The sequence below is a fragment of the Carassius gibelio genome, chromosome A5 (genome assembly GCF_023724105.1).
Source record: "Carassius gibelio isolate Cgi1373 ecotype wild population from Czech Republic chromosome A5, carGib1.2-hapl.c, whole genome shotgun sequence".
In the NCBI taxonomy this organism is placed as follows: Eukaryota; Metazoa; Chordata; class Actinopteri; order Cypriniformes; family Cyprinidae; genus Carassius; species Carassius gibelio.
In genome coordinates, this window is record NC_068375.1 from 21,826,135 (window position 1) to 21,841,548 (window position 15,414).

Below are 15,414 nucleotides of genomic sequence, written 5' to 3' on the forward strand. Positions count from 1 at the left end.
AATGTCCTCGTCATCGTTTTGTAGTTGTGACATTGCTATGTTCCATTTGTGACAAAATATGCTCTCCACTTCTGTTGGCACAACACTTACTACTAAAACACCACCAATTTTGAAGAGATCTCTGTCTCTCTGAGGCTTGAAGACGTGATGCTGCAGCGGATCGCTCCTGAGTACTTGATCTGTGTATTCTGGTTCAAATAAATATGGTTGTGAAAAAAATTCAATGTTGTCTGTTGATATATCGAAATCGTCTTCCATTGCCAAATCCTGTACGTCTAAACATGTTTAGATCTTCACAGTGAAAGGTAACACTTCCGAAATCTGTGTGTTAACAATGAGTGACGTACACGAGCGAGAGATCGCTTCCGGCGCTTGCGCAGACTAAGCAAGACCGCGCGCACACGTCACACACCTGGAAGTGCGCGGACCCTCAGATCACTTGGACGTGGTTGTGTATAAGAGGTAAAAACTAAATAAATACTGTTCGTTTTCTCACACAAACCGCTCGTTTCGTGTCTTAGGTCATCAATGTGTACTTACGATGGGGAATTGTTTAACTTGGACTTCTCTGTGCATGCTCTTTGAGGTGGTAACCATAGACCTCCATTATATGGGTGCCAAACAAGAACGGTTTGACCTAAAAATATCAAAATTAAAACTACTGCGGAGATAAAGACACCTAAATCTTGGATGCCCTTGAGGTAAGCTAAAACGTACCAAAATTTAATTTCAAAGTGAACTATCCCTTTAATATTGCATATCTTTTCTTAAAGCCTAGTTGTACAGCATAATTATTCTTCAGAAATACCCAATGTAAAAATAGACATCAGTAATGAATATTCTAGAGCAGCTCATTTGAGTCCAAATCAAGACCAATGCTAGAAGAGGGTTGAGTCAGTGTCAAGTCCACATACTCCCAAGTCCATGACAACATGGAGACCATGAAAATATGGTCTGAGTCTAAGAATGTATTGGTATGGTCTTGGTCTTGTTATGGATTTGAATTCAACCCACTTCTGGCCCCTAACCTGAATGAGCTGGTCTGGATTATGACACTGTTATTCAGTTATGATTATTATGTGAGTTACTGCACATGATACTGACCTCTTTTTAACAACAGAATTATTTGGAAGTCGTCATGAATTTACACTTCTGCATTCAGATTGAGAGGAAATGGAAATATGTGAGGTTGTGTGTTACCAGCTTTGCTGGAGTCCACCAAAGTTCAGTGGAGTTTCTAGAGTTTCATGCTGTCATTAGGACTGTGGTGCTAGTATGCTACTAAATGAATAGTTCAGCCAAAAAATCACATACTTTTGTTATCTATTCACTATTTACTCACTCCTAGTCATATTTACTTTTCTACTTTATTATAGTTTTTCCAAACTTGTTTGGTTGACTTTCTTCTGAGCTATTTTTGGTTATTTATACTCATGAGTCTGATTTCTTCTTCTTTTTTTTTTTTCTTCAGGCCACACGGTCAGAAACATCCATGCTTTCATTGTGCTTCAGAATGTCTTCTTGAAGGCCAAGAGTGGTCAATTAGCACGCATGATCCTTGAAGCCATTGCCAACATCTACGCCGCAGACTATGCCAACTATTTCATCTTAGAGGCGCAGCATGCGCTATCGCAGTTTGCAGACAGAGTAGCAAAGCTACCAGAGGTGCAGTCCAAGTACTTCGAGCTACTGGAGTTTGTCGTCTTTGGACTTAATTATGTACCATGCAAAGAGCTTTTTAGCGTTAGCGTTCTGTTAAAGTCGAGCACCTCTTACGGATGCAGCATCACAGCCACCCGCACTCTTCTCAAACTCGGGCGCCACCACCCTGTCTTCAGTGATGTCTTCCGTGAAGTTGGACTGCTGGAAGTGCTAGTTAACCTGCTTCACAAATATGCAGCGCTGCTGAAAGAACCAACACAAGCCCATGGCGAACAGGGTAAGTCATTTGTCAACTAAAGTTAAATCATTAAATAATATATATTTGTAAGGGTTAAGTATTATTTATTATACTACTACAATTTTTATTCATTCAAATTGAATTTAGGTTTTACTTTTTTATACTTTAAGTTTTTTCACATCTTAGTTTCACATTTTAGCAATTTTGTTGTATGCTTTTATATTTTTTTGTAATAATTCTGTTTATTTTAATGAAAAAAATCACTTAAAAAAAAAATAACACTGCTACTATTTATAATTTCAATGACTGTTCCCCCCTCACTGTGGTCAGGTGATGCCAAGAACAATGTGGCCGAAGAGCAAAAACAGCTTGCCTGGTTTGTCATGGAGACTCTCACAGTCCTCTTGCAAGGCTCGAACACCAATGCAGGTAATTGATGCATTGCCGTTTCTTTTGCTTTCTTTTTAAAGTTGCGTTTTTGGCCTTTCAGACTTCGTAATTGAAAGTTTTGTAGAGGAGAATTGACCGCAAGCCAGACACGTACTGATCTCACGAAGCAATATCACACCACGTTTCAGAACGCTGCCCACAAGTCTATGGCGCCAACTTTTGCTGGGCTTTAAAAGAGGAAATGCCAAGCAGAAGGCTTGGAATTAGACTGACACAGTAGTTTTGGTCTTACCGTCTCTTCCTCTTTAGCTACCATTATTCATAATCAGGGCCTCATGCAGAAGCTGCAGATTTACACAGAATTGTAAAACCAATGATTTACAGTTCTACACATCCCTCACTTTACATTTACTTGATGTTTTTGTTATTACTTTAGTAGTGTATAGCAGGTAGTTAACATCTGACAGAATTTGAGATCAAAAGTACTCTTAAAAACAATCACAATTTTCAGATTTCCATTTTAAATGGGCTGTTTTGCCAGGACATCTAGGGAGTTGTCCCTTTTTCCTTTAAAATAGTAATTAGGCTTTAGTTACATCATAGCAGTGAATCATCGTTTGCTACTTCCTTCTCAGTTGGTGGTGGTGTTAAAGGGAGGAACATTCTCATTCTTGAGAGCATTTGATTAGTCCGAAATTTGTGTGGTGCAGAATGACTCATCAATTTTTTTTTACATTTTGTGAGAAGAAAAAGACTACTTTTTTAAATCTGTAAGATATGCTAAAGGTTAATTTCATTAAAGTCTCAAAGCTAATATACGTAGCCACCAAAGTCACATTTCTTATTTTCATATGGCCTTGAACAGAAATATGATATTGTTTTACAACTTTCCAGTACATCCCTTAGGCTTTCATTATAATTGTGTTATTGTACTCCCAATTTTCCTTTTTCTTAAGCACTCAGGGACGAGTCAAAATGAATTTTCATGCTCTCAGGCCCTGCAGTAGTCTCTCTCTCTCTCTCTGTGCTGAGTCAAGGTCTCTGTGATCATTTCTCTTCTCTATCATGGCTGCTGATAGTCTGAGAATGCCCTGTCTCACAGATGCACTCGTGCTTTATTTGTTGTTAGTCGATCAGAATCGCATCACTGCAGAAAATGAGCGAGTAATTCCAGTGGTGATCAGTCAAATCTAAATCTCACTATGGTCTTGTTGTGTCTAATATTTGCATAAAGCATTAAAGATCTTGCTAAGCTATGAAGTTGAAACTAAAATCCTAACTTGCTTGTCTCCAAGCGTATATGAATTTTTAATGAGAAAATCTGAATCTCTCAGGATTGTTCCGTGAGTTTGGCGGAGCCAGGTGTGTGCACAACATTGTGAAGTACCGTCAGTGTCGTGAGCACGCTCTGATGATCATTCAACAGCTGGTGCTGTCACCATCTGGAGAGGATGACATGGGTACCCTGCTCGGCCTTATGCACTCCGCACCATCAACAGAACTACAGCTCAAAACTGACATTCTGCGGGTGAGGCACATTCAGATCTGTGTGAACAAATAAGTGTGCACAATAATATTTAAGCATGCATACATTTGCTTTTTCCAAATTAATTTAAAATAGCTTTTTTTTCCACTCTAACCACCATATTTGCATGAAATACGGTTTAATGTTTAACAGTTTGGGGTCTGTATGATTTTTCAAAAAATGATTACTTATCCTCAGCTATGCTGAATTTATTTGATCAGAAATGCAGTAAACAGTCATTTAGTGCAGTTTTAAATAACTGTTTCTATTTTAGCATATTTTAAAATTTTATTTATTCTCATGATGTTCTGCCGTTATTAGATATTCTAATGACAAGGCTGGTTTTTTTATTTATTTATTTATTTTTTTATAATTTTTTTTTTCTAGCAGCCATTTCTCCTGTCTTCAATGTCACACAGTTTTTTAGAAATTATTCTAATATGCTGATTTGGTGCAAAATCTTACTGAGCCCAAACTTCTGAGCTGTAATGTAGTTGTGGAGCATCCTCGGTGCACCGTTAACTTCTATCCTCATGATTTAAATTTGAATTCACCTAACATTTTTTTGTTGTTTCTCATTAGGCTTTGTTAGCGGTGCTGCGCGAGAGCCACCGTACACGCACCGTCTTCCGCAAGGTGGGCGGCTTTGTGTACGTGACCTCACTGTTGGTTGCCATGGAGCGTTCCCTCTGTTCTCCACCTGTGAGCGGCTGGGAGAAGGTCAACCAAAACAAGGTCTTTGAACTTCTACACACCGTATTCTGCACTCTCACTGCAGCCATGCGTTATGAACCTGCCAACTCGCACTTCTTTCGCACTGAGATCCAGTACGAGAAGCTGGCCGACGCGGTGCGACTTTTGGGATGTTTTTCTGATTCCAAGAAAGTTGGTCCAGCAGCCGTCTTCCCCTCTAATGCCCAACCATTCCAGCGGTTACTGGAGGATGAGATCATACCTGCAGAAAACGTTTGTCCTACTCTAAAGCACTGCAGCAAGCTCTTCATCTACCTGTACAAGATGGCCACAGACTCATTTGACAGGTGTGGAGAAATGAAGTTGCCTTTTCTTAATGAATCAAAAACATCAATGTGTTTTGCATGTGATATCAGTAAGATGAAATGAAATCCCTTTTTTCATTGAGAGAGTGGTTTTCTTTTTTTAAGAAAAAAAGAGTAGCTTTTTATAGTCGAGTACTCTTTGCACATAAAAACAAACTATGCTATTTGTTAAAACTGGATAAATAAATGAGCACAGTGGTTTAAGAAAAAACTGTGCACAACTACAATTGAAAATTACAATGAACAAGCAAAAAAAAAAACGCAAAGTAATTAAAAATGAAAAGTTCGAGGTCACACAGAGCTTACATAGAAACCCATTTTAAAATTAGACGACCGCCATCAGGGGAATTAACATGTAACAATGTCTATTCTGAAAAGATTATTTCTTTTGTAATTTTAATTTTCTGTTTTTATAATATGTTTTTATTCAAATAAACAATTCAAAATGGCCACTTGAGCCTAATAGAAAACGCACTCTACGTGAGTGCTTTATTTTTGCGTTTTTTTTTTTTTTTTCACCAATCTGCTGGGATTTATGATTCTAACAAGAAGCAAATAAACAAATCAGGCTCTAAATATTGCAACTTGGATGTACTTTAAAGTACTCAACATTTCCTTTCAAAACATAAACGTATATCCATAGTGGCACTCTAAATATTAATTTGAGGGATTCAGCGGGGAGGTATTCTCGTTGTTTTCTATGGCAGGCAAAAGAAAATTGGTTTGCCTAGTTTGAATATTGTGTAACATCTTAGTAGTTGGTGCAGAATGAGATTCTTCATGCACATCCCTGACCTGCTGAGAGCAGAGTTTCCTTTAGTGTATCGTTCTCATTAGTCATGACCTTCAGAAGAGATGCAAATGCCTTCACATGCTATCTGAGTGTAGCTGTGCTTTGGGCTTATGTTTGTGTTAGATTTGCATGATCTGTAGATCCTCTTGAGTTCTGTGTGCTGTGCCCTGAGCTCTATATTCAACAGGAACTAACTGCCTCCCTCTCTTGCTCTTTCTCACTCCTCTGGCATTGCCTGGTGTGGACCTGCTGTTTGGTCTGGTCTGTCTTTCTGTTGATTGTTTGGTGGTGACTCTGCGTGTCCGTGTGTGGTTGAATCGTTGTAGTCGTGCCGAGCAGGTGCCCCCCTGCTTGACTCACGAGACCTCGTTGCCCTCTCCTTGGGGCACGCCAACAATCACCAGGAAGAGGTACTGCTTTCTGCCACCTCTTCCTTTCCTCCCTCCGTCTTTTCCTTTTTTTCTGTTCTGTGCTCGTCGAGTGATCAGACCATTTTTTCCTCAGTCTGTACCATCCTCTCTAACTTCATTCGTTCACTTTTGTCTTACACCTTTCCTTACTGCAGGGATGTGTCATTTATTTGTACTATATTGTTTATCTGCCATTATTAGAATTTATTTATTTAGCATATATATATCCATATTGGACATATACACACTACAGTTGAAAAGGTTGGGATTATTTTTATTTGCTCACCAAGGCTGCGTTTAATTTTATTGAAATGTAAAAGTCTTCTACTTTCATTTTATTATATCTGTAGATATATGTATTTCAAAAAGTGTTCTTTATTCCTGTGAAGGCAAAGCTGGCCTTACTCCAGACTTCAGTGTCTTACTGTTTTAATTCTGATTAAATAATTCTAATATACTTATTTGGTGCTCAAGAAACATTTATTACCGTATTTTTCAGACTATAAATCACACCTGAGTATAAGTCGCATCAGTCCAAAAATACGTCATGATGAGGAAAAAAACGTATATAAGTCGCACTGGACTATAAGTCGCATTTATTTAGAACCAAGCACCAAGAGAAAACTTCTATTCTAAACTTCTATTGGTTCATTTCTCTTGGTTCATGTCAAATTAATTTTGATAAATAAGTCGCACCTGACTATAAGTCGCAGGACCAGCCAAACTATGAAAAAAGTGCAACTTATAGTCTGGAAAATACGGTAATTGTCAGTGCTGAAAACAGTCGTGTTGTTTAATGCTTTTGTGGACACATTTTTCTCCAGATTCTCTGATGAATAGAAAGTCTAGTAGAACAGTAGTTATTATAATTAAAATATTTTTTAAACCTTTAACAGCATCTAACACACATCTAACACAGTAATTGAAGTTAATCTTTTAAAATACTTAAAGAGTTTAATAATTCTTTTAAATGTAATTATAACAACTCTCAAAATGAATATCAGTTTTTCATATTGTACATCATTATAATTTTGTGATGCCTAAATACATTAGTGTATTTATTTATTTATGTGAAAAAAAAAGTTAACAGATGTCACTATGTTGAGAACAAGTAACTAATGACCCTTTATTTTATTTATTTTTTTATAAAAAAATTTTTTTTTTTTTTTCTGTGGATTATTCCATTCAGAAATGTCATAAAAACTGTACAAATGATAAAAGTATATATCTTCTGTATAAATCAGACCCCCCCAACAACAGGACATTTAGTTGATGTAGTTTCTATGTTTAGGGTAGCGCTGCCCACATTCAGTGTAAACAGACAAATTGCTTGAGTTAGGGAACTTCCTCCATCAGGCCTGTTTGGGACACTGATTCATCTCCTGCTCCCTCTGATCAGAGTGATTGCTGTCTGCAACTTTGCAACCTCTCACTTTTCCTCTCCTTCATCTTCTCCATCTGCACCATTTCATCTGCCATGTTGAGCTACTTTGCTTACCTGTAAAGCTTTGCGTTTGCAAAAATGTCCCCTTCTCTGGTTGTGCTGACAGCTTTTTCGTTTGTTTTTTTCTAGACCTTTTGTTTTTCAAGCTCTCTGTGGGGAGTTTTGATTCCTAATTAACATTATGATGTTTATGTCTTTTCATTGCTGGATTTCAGAGTAAGGACCAAAAAAATCCTTCTTTTAAAAGCTTTTGCAGCCTATTAGCTTTTATCTGGATAAAACTGTCAAGCCAAAATGTATAAGTGAATTACACTTTCCAGACACTGAGACTAAGAAACCATTAAGTCATCTTTTCTTTCCTGATAGACATGGCTATCACAGCTCGTCCAACTCTGCTCCTGGTAAAGCCCTAACGGACCTAAAGCTGCACTTGGGAAATCCGTCGCAGCACTCTTCAGACCCTGTAGTCATCCACCCAGGAGCCGTGCTGGCAGTGCTCGACCTCCTTCCCTCCGTTTCTTCTGACACACAGCCTGAGGTATGAGCTGCTTGTAGATATTGGCTCGAACCCTAGTGAGCTGACACCGTGTTTGGTGTCTCACACAGTCATTGGGCCATTTTGTGTTGATGTGAAGCTAAGAGAGATAATGTACAAATGCATTGCTGAGCTTATCAGCATCAGATGTGTCTTTTTCATATGTGACCACGGACCACAAAACCAGTCTTAAATGTACATTTTTAGAAATCAAGATTTATACATAATCTGAAAGGTGAAATAGTTTCTGTAACTTATTGATAAATAAGCTTTCGATTGATCTATGGTTTATTAGGATCGGACAATATTTGGCCTATTTTTGAAAATCTGGAATCTGAGGGTGCAAATAAATCTAAATACTGAGAAAATCCCCTTTAAAGTTGTCCAAATGAAGTTCTTAGCACTGCATATTACTAATCAGAAATGAAGTTCGGATAGATTTACAATACAAAATATCTTCATGGAACATGATCTTTACTTAATATAATAATGATTTTTGGCACAAAAGAAAATTCAATCATTTTTGCCCATACAAAAATTTTTGGACTTTTGCTGAAAATATACCTGACTTTAGACTGGTTTTGTAGTCCAGGGTCACATATCTATGATGCTACTTCTCAAAAGATTGTATACGCTACTGTTCAAAAGTTTGGGATCAGGATTATTATTATTATTCATTATTATTTAGTCAGTATGCATTAAATTGCTCAAAAGTGACAGTAACTTGTGAATGGTTAAGCATGTGTGTGTGTGTGTGTGTATAAGAGTGTGTGTTTGTGTATACCATAGTTTTTCACCTACATTCAGAAGTCAAAGTGAAGGATTTTATGAGAATGAACGTGTCCCTTTGGAATTTTGTGTGAAACTTAAAGGCATGTTCTCATTTAAGCTCTTATCTGCTGCATTTTTGTTATGTTGTTTGCTACGATTACCACAGAAATGATAACCCCGATCAGCTCTCTGGAGAGCTAGAGAGAGTTACATGCTCACGATGAAAGAACGCGAGGCAGTACAGTATATTGGCTCATAGACTTCCAATATAAGTGTATTTGTCAGTGTCTTTTTTTATCGTTTTGTTTTTTCAAACTTGTTTGTTACTACAAACTGGGGCAAGATCAAATGATATTCGGTGTAATCGACAGCATCTGTGGCATGCTAATAACATAAATGATTTAGTAATAACCCAGAACATTCCTTTTAGGTATGTACCCTCCCAAAAAAAAAAAATAGGTCTGTAAAAGGCTTGGTTTAATTGGTTAGGTAGCTGTCCTCAGACTTGACTAGTAATAGCATGCTATGTTTGGCTTGTGCCACTGCAATGTGAATTTAGAATTTCAGATTTGTAGTGTTTATCTGAGCTGAGTGTACTACTGTAAGTGTCCTGCAGCTCACTTTACCCTTGCTCTGCTCCTCAGCATGCCCTGGACCTGCAGTTAGCAGTTGCGAACATCCTGCAGCTGCTGGTGCATTCAGAGAGGAACCAGCAGATCCTGTGTGAGGCAGGTCTGCACTCACGCTTGCTTCAGCGCTGTAGCTGCGCTTTGGGAGATGAAGATCACCCACTCCACCCACCGCTGCAGAGGATGTTTGAGCGACTGGTTTCCCAGGCCCTGGAGCCTATGGTGCTCAGGTGAGTTTAGTTTGCTCACAAAAATAACAAAATGAAGTATGACAGGGATCACGGGACCCATCGCAGCAGAGAGCGGCGCAGGAAACACTTGATGGGTGGTTAGAGACTCGTGTGTGCAGGAAGCAGGAGAATAATTAGGGTGTGCTCACAATAGGCAATCTTAACCCCCAAAGTCTGGTTTGTTTGACTAGTGTGATAGTTCAGTTTAGCAGTCCCTTGCATGGTTGGGAGTGGTGGACAAGAGCGTGGTTCAGTTATATATAGAACTTCTGATACGTGCTGCATGATATTGTGAATATTTATGAGCGGCAAAAGCGATAGATGTGTAAACCAATATATTGTGACAAGGCCGTGTGTTACCGTGTCACATATGACTCAAAATAATAAACCACAAAGTTAACAAAACGATTCACTCCACTGTGCTGAGCGAGAGCGCTTCTCTGCTACTTTCACGTGTTACCGGAAACTTCTTTCTTTTCTGTTAAAAACAACAGTGGACTGTGGTTTGTGAATGTTTATGCCTTGCCTAAATAATTTGATAAGGAGCATCCCCTCGTGTGACCCATGATCTGTCTGTATGTGTATTCAGAGCCAGTCAGCAACTGCGTTAATGCGCAGTAAAATTATTATCAGCGATAATAACGCGTTAAGTTGCCCAGCCTATGTTATGTTATGTTATGTTATGTTATGTTATGGTAAGTTGAGGACAGAGTCCTTTCCCGCTGATAATGTATAATACACTGTAAACTTTACAGTGCACAGATGTGATACAAAACAGTTCGGAGGGCTAGCTATTCATTCATGACATCTCAAAGCCTCAGCAATATTTATTGAAATGATTAATATTTATGAATAATATCTTAAAGGAACATTTTTTTTCTGCCCCCAACCTTTTATTGATTGGTCTCCCACATGCGATCTCTTCTGAACTGATTTTTGTTTATACAAAGACCAGATGAGTCCGTTAAAAGCAGTTTTGCTCCTGGGGCTCCTGCATGATTCAGTCTTCACTGATCTGATCTTATCACAGCTGCTTGTTTGAATAAAAGGAAAGTGATCAAATTTGACACATCTCAATATTATTCAAAGCTCTCCATGGGTCATCTCCAAGTCAAACGGATTAGCGGTTTCAATTTTCCGCATGGCTGGTCTGACGTGATGGAGGATGCAGACTAACTTCACTACAAAATGAAGGGGGAAAAAGAAAAACAGCAATTCACTTCAGCTCATTTGTGGAAACAAAATCTGATTTTTATGGTTTAAAAGTCATGCAACAGTCCATTCTGGAAAAATCATTCCACGTATAGATATAATCATCATCAAATTTATTTCAGTAATTAATATATTTTTCTTATTCTTATTCTTATTATATTATTATTTATCATAATAATAATGTATATTTTTATTTAAATAAAACATTTAATCATAATATAATTATTGTTATTTCAATCATTACAATTATTATATTATTTATTTTATTAATTACATTTATTTGACGTTTATTTTTGTCTTTTACAGTCTTCTAGATTTATTAATGTGTTGTGATTATGATTGAGGAGCAAACGATTGCTCATTGTGTGGGTTATTGCTGTCTCTGTAACATGCTTTTATGTATTTTCCAGGGAATTCTTGCGACTTGGGAATCCTCTGAATTGCGGTGCCTGGGACAAAAAGCTCCTGAAGCAGTATCGCGTCCACAAGCCGAGCTCCCTCAGCTATGAAGCTGAAATGCGCAGTAAGGAGAAAAAGAAGAATGCATAAAGACTGCTAGAGCTGTCACTGTGCTTTTGTGCCATCCCCTAAACAGTCTGTGTCAGTGTTATGTGGTGTTGTCTCTGTGGGCCAGTGAAAGGAGGGACATTACTTCAGGCTTCACTGACTATGGGCTTTGGTGAAATGCCATCAATCACCATCAGAATCAAACAAAACATTCTCCTTTCGCTCTCCGCGGCTCTGCCAGCAGAGAGACGTTCAGTTAAACAGGGTTTTGCTGGAGATGTGTTCCCAGCTTCCCTAATTACCAGTCAAGTTCCACCATGTCCAGCGAGTCCTTTTTGAACTTGCTAATTTAAAGGTTTCTTGCTTGCTTAGTAGAAAGCCTCAGTGGAATTGTGCGGTCATTCCAGGGTCCAGTACAAACAGATATTTTTGTTGGTTATATCCACAGAATGAGGTTGTTTAAGAGACCTCTGATGTAAACAGAATGAAAGGATTTTACTGTATGGGAAATTTCCCTCTGCTTGTATAGTGTCAGATTAGCAAAATTCAACACCCACAAGCCTATATTTTTTTGCAAATTTTATTATACAAAAACTATAATAAAATAGAACAATTTCATAGTAATATTAAATAATTAAAGATTACATGGACACAATCAATTACATTTATACATAAATGGTATTGTTGTTAGATAAAAGTCTATCAGATATTCCTGGAAAGTACCTAATATTGCATAAAAGTGAAGTAAAAATGATCTTATGCTAACAGTAATAACTGTCAAGTGTTTCTTGATGTAATAGTGTAATACTAAGAGAGCAGTAGAGTTTATGGGACAAGCTTGACTGTACTTTGGTCTTTTTCCACATCCAGACAGCATGACTTTGTCCATGGAGGGTTTTGGGCCGGATAGCGTGTTCACAATTAATGAGGACAACAGCCAGTACCGGATCAGTCGAAGTCTGGTGCGATCGGCTGAGGGCAGCACTGTACCCCTCACCCGAGTCAAGTGCCTGGTGTCCATGACGACGCCCCATGACATCCGTCTCCATGGATCCTCCGTCACACCCGCCTTCGTGGAGTTTGACACGTCATTAGAGGGATTCGGGTAAGACTCAGCACTAGTCTAGCCTTTTATTTATATATAGATATAGATATAGATAGATATATATATATATAGATATAGATATAGATATAGATATATATAGATATAGATATAGATATAGATATAGATATATATAGATATAGATATAGATATATGCGTCAATCAAAAATGTATTTGGTGTTGTGCTTTAAAAAAGCCTGACCCAGTTTAAAGCTCACAGAAACACAGATTTGAAATGCGCTTACGTCTCTGAATATATCGCAGTTCAAAGAGTCTCCATCTGTTTCTGTTTAACATAATCCCACCAGGGTACATGCTAAACTGAAAATAACAGATCTTTAATATTTTCATTAATTATGAAAGCCCAGCGATCATCATTTGTCTTGTTTCCAAATTATTAGCTGCTTAAATGGGAGATTTATGTGTATGAAATGGGTCAACGGTTCAGTTTTTGCACTCATAACAATGCTTCAAGTAATCTCAGTTGTGCTCAAATTGAATTTTGTTAGCCTCCCAGTGGCCTTTTATTGCTTGAGCAGTTCTACAGCAGTTCTACAGACTTAAATGCCACAAATTCCCAGTAAACCTGCATCAACTACACAGACGATCCAAATGATGTATCTCTTATGTGTCTCAGCCAGAATCCTCCTCTGTCTTTAAACACTTCCTCCTACATCTGAATAGAACATGCAGCTTAGAATAATTGAAGATGTGAAAATCACTTGTGCTGGCCCACATTTCATCTTGCGAAAGCTGACAAACGCACACACACAGAGCACACTTCCCATCTGCCTTCATGAAAAATTCATGTAAACACGTTCTGTATTGGGCGTGCAGACCAGCTTAATGGTGCTGCCACAGCTGGGCTTAAAGCTTTTTGGGTTATAAGGGAGCAGACAGGGAGGAGGTGGACATTAACCTCCACACACATATACATATACATATACATAGACTTCTATTAGTTTTATCTTAAGATTTTTTTTTTTATAATTATTAATTTACATCATATATAATTATATATATGCCAATTCTAAAAAGAAATGTAAAAAAAGAATTGTGTGTGTTTATATATATATATATATATATATATATATATATATATATATATATATATATATATATATATATATATATATATATATCTATAGATATATAGATAGATATATATATATATATATATATATATATATATATATGTATGTATGTATATTCTAAAAAATATTAAATATTATATTAAAATAATATTATATATTATGATTATTTTGTTTAATTTCATAAAATTTAATTTCATTAAATTTATAAAAAAAAAATTATAGTACTTCATGTTCCCAAAGAAAGGGAGGTTTTGTCAGACGTTGCTCACTTTTGTGAACAGATTTGTCCCCAAATTGAACCCTTTTTCACAGACTTCATTGGCTGGTGGGAGGTGTTGATCTTTCACTGTTTTTGGGTGGATGCTTGTATTGTTAGTGTGATGTGGATTTTTTTTTAATTGCCACAGCTTTTTTAATATTAAAATGACACATGAGGCTTTCTTTGTCAGGGTTAATTAGCCTCCATGGAGACGCGTTTAGATGTTTTGAGTGACACTGGGATGGTTTTCTGTTTATTTGATGAATGGCAGAATGTTTAATGAAGTATGGATTGACAGAAATCTTGCGTTTGGTTTCACCCATTCTCATTATTTGCTTCTCTGACGTTTAGTAATATCTGGTGTTTGAATAAGTTCCATCAGTGGACATTTGTAATGTTTTATACACGATGTAATTCAGTTCTTTTGTGACGAGCTCACTCTGTCATTGTTGCACAAGGCGTGACACCCACAAACAAACATCCACATCTCCTCTTTAAGCCACTTATCTATTACTGAGAGACAAGAATAAAATGTGTGAAATGTCTGACCCACTGGGATTCCTGATAAATTGAAATTCATTTCTTATATTCGTTTTCTCTCCCCAGATGTTTGTTTTTGCCGAGTTTGGCCCCTCACAATGCACCATTCAGTAATGCCAACACAGCTGGAGTCAGTGACGGGGCGGTGGTCAGCGGCATGGGAAACGGTAAGTGATCACAAACACACTCTTCCCCAGCCCCCAGCATTTGCATAACAACAGCCAGCAGCTTTCCGCTCTGTGTAAATCTTTATTAAGATAAAGTACATTGAAGTATATGAAAAAAAATACATTAAATTGATGAATATGCTGCAGTTATTCGTCCATAATGTACAGCAAGCAAGTCATTATCACACAATAAACCTTGTCTTGGTGACGGAGATCTCAGAGGATATAAAAAAGAGACAAAAATTGTGCTTGTATGTTGCCATGGACAGTGGTGAAAGATACAAGTCAAAGCAGTTTTTATGCGATCGACCAATCAGAATCAAGTGTTACAAAAAGCTGTGTAATTAAACTAAAATACAGTTTTTATTGTTTTAACAGACTATTGCTATTGAGTTTTTGAGTGAGTTTGAGTTTCCAAACATGGGATGGTAAAAGCATGACAGAATTTCGGAAGCATCTTGGCTCGTGACAGGCGAGAGGTATGAGGGAACAGGAGCACAGCGCTGTGACTGTGGAGTCTAGAGAAAAGAGGAAGCAAACCCAAACTTGACAAAGCTTGACAAAAAATTGTTTGTGTGCCTTTGCTTCTGCTGGAGCTCCACCAGCTTCACAGCAGCCCTGAGTGGGCGTACAAGTGCCTATGTAGTATTAATGAGGTGATTCAGGGCTCGCTGTCTCTCCATCTTTCTCCCTTCCTGTTTTTCTTCATTTTACTCTCTCTCTCTTTCTCTCCTTCATCATCCCCATTTCCTCTCCCTTGTCTCTTCTCTCTCTCTCGCTCTCTCAAATGGATGGTTTGAGTATTTATAGATAGACTCCTGCATCATATTCTCTGACCTATTTTTGTG

At 37.6% G+C, this 15,414-nt stretch overlaps 1 protein-coding gene across 4 annotated transcripts in view; it reads left to right on the forward strand.

The window, feature by feature from the left end:
- Window positions 1-15,414, forward strand: part of LOC128002771 (WD repeat and FYVE domain-containing protein 3) — a 69,814-nt gene that overhangs the window by 27,328 nt on the left and 27,072 nt on the right. For 3 of the 4 annotated variants that reach the window (XM_052592472.1, XM_052592470.1, XM_052592471.1), the window contains exons 9-18: window positions 1,472-1,939; window positions 2,231-2,329; window positions 3,625-3,818; window positions 4,398-4,855; window positions 5,993-6,076; window positions 7,887-8,058; window positions 9,471-9,685; window positions 11,308-11,420; window positions 12,275-12,509; window positions 14,466-14,566. In XM_052592472.1, the coding sequence (XP_052448432.1) occupies window positions 1,472-1,939; window positions 2,231-2,329; window positions 3,625-3,818; window positions 4,398-4,855; window positions 5,993-6,076; window positions 7,887-8,058; window positions 9,471-9,685; window positions 11,308-11,420; window positions 12,275-12,509; window positions 14,466-14,566 (2,139 nt within the window). The remainder of the gene's footprint in view (window positions 1-1,471; window positions 1,940-2,230; window positions 2,330-3,624; window positions 3,819-4,397; window positions 4,856-5,992; window positions 6,077-7,886; window positions 8,059-9,470; window positions 9,686-11,307; window positions 11,421-12,274; window positions 12,510-14,465; window positions 14,567-15,414) is intronic. The other variant, XM_052592473.1, reaches the window with a different exon arrangement.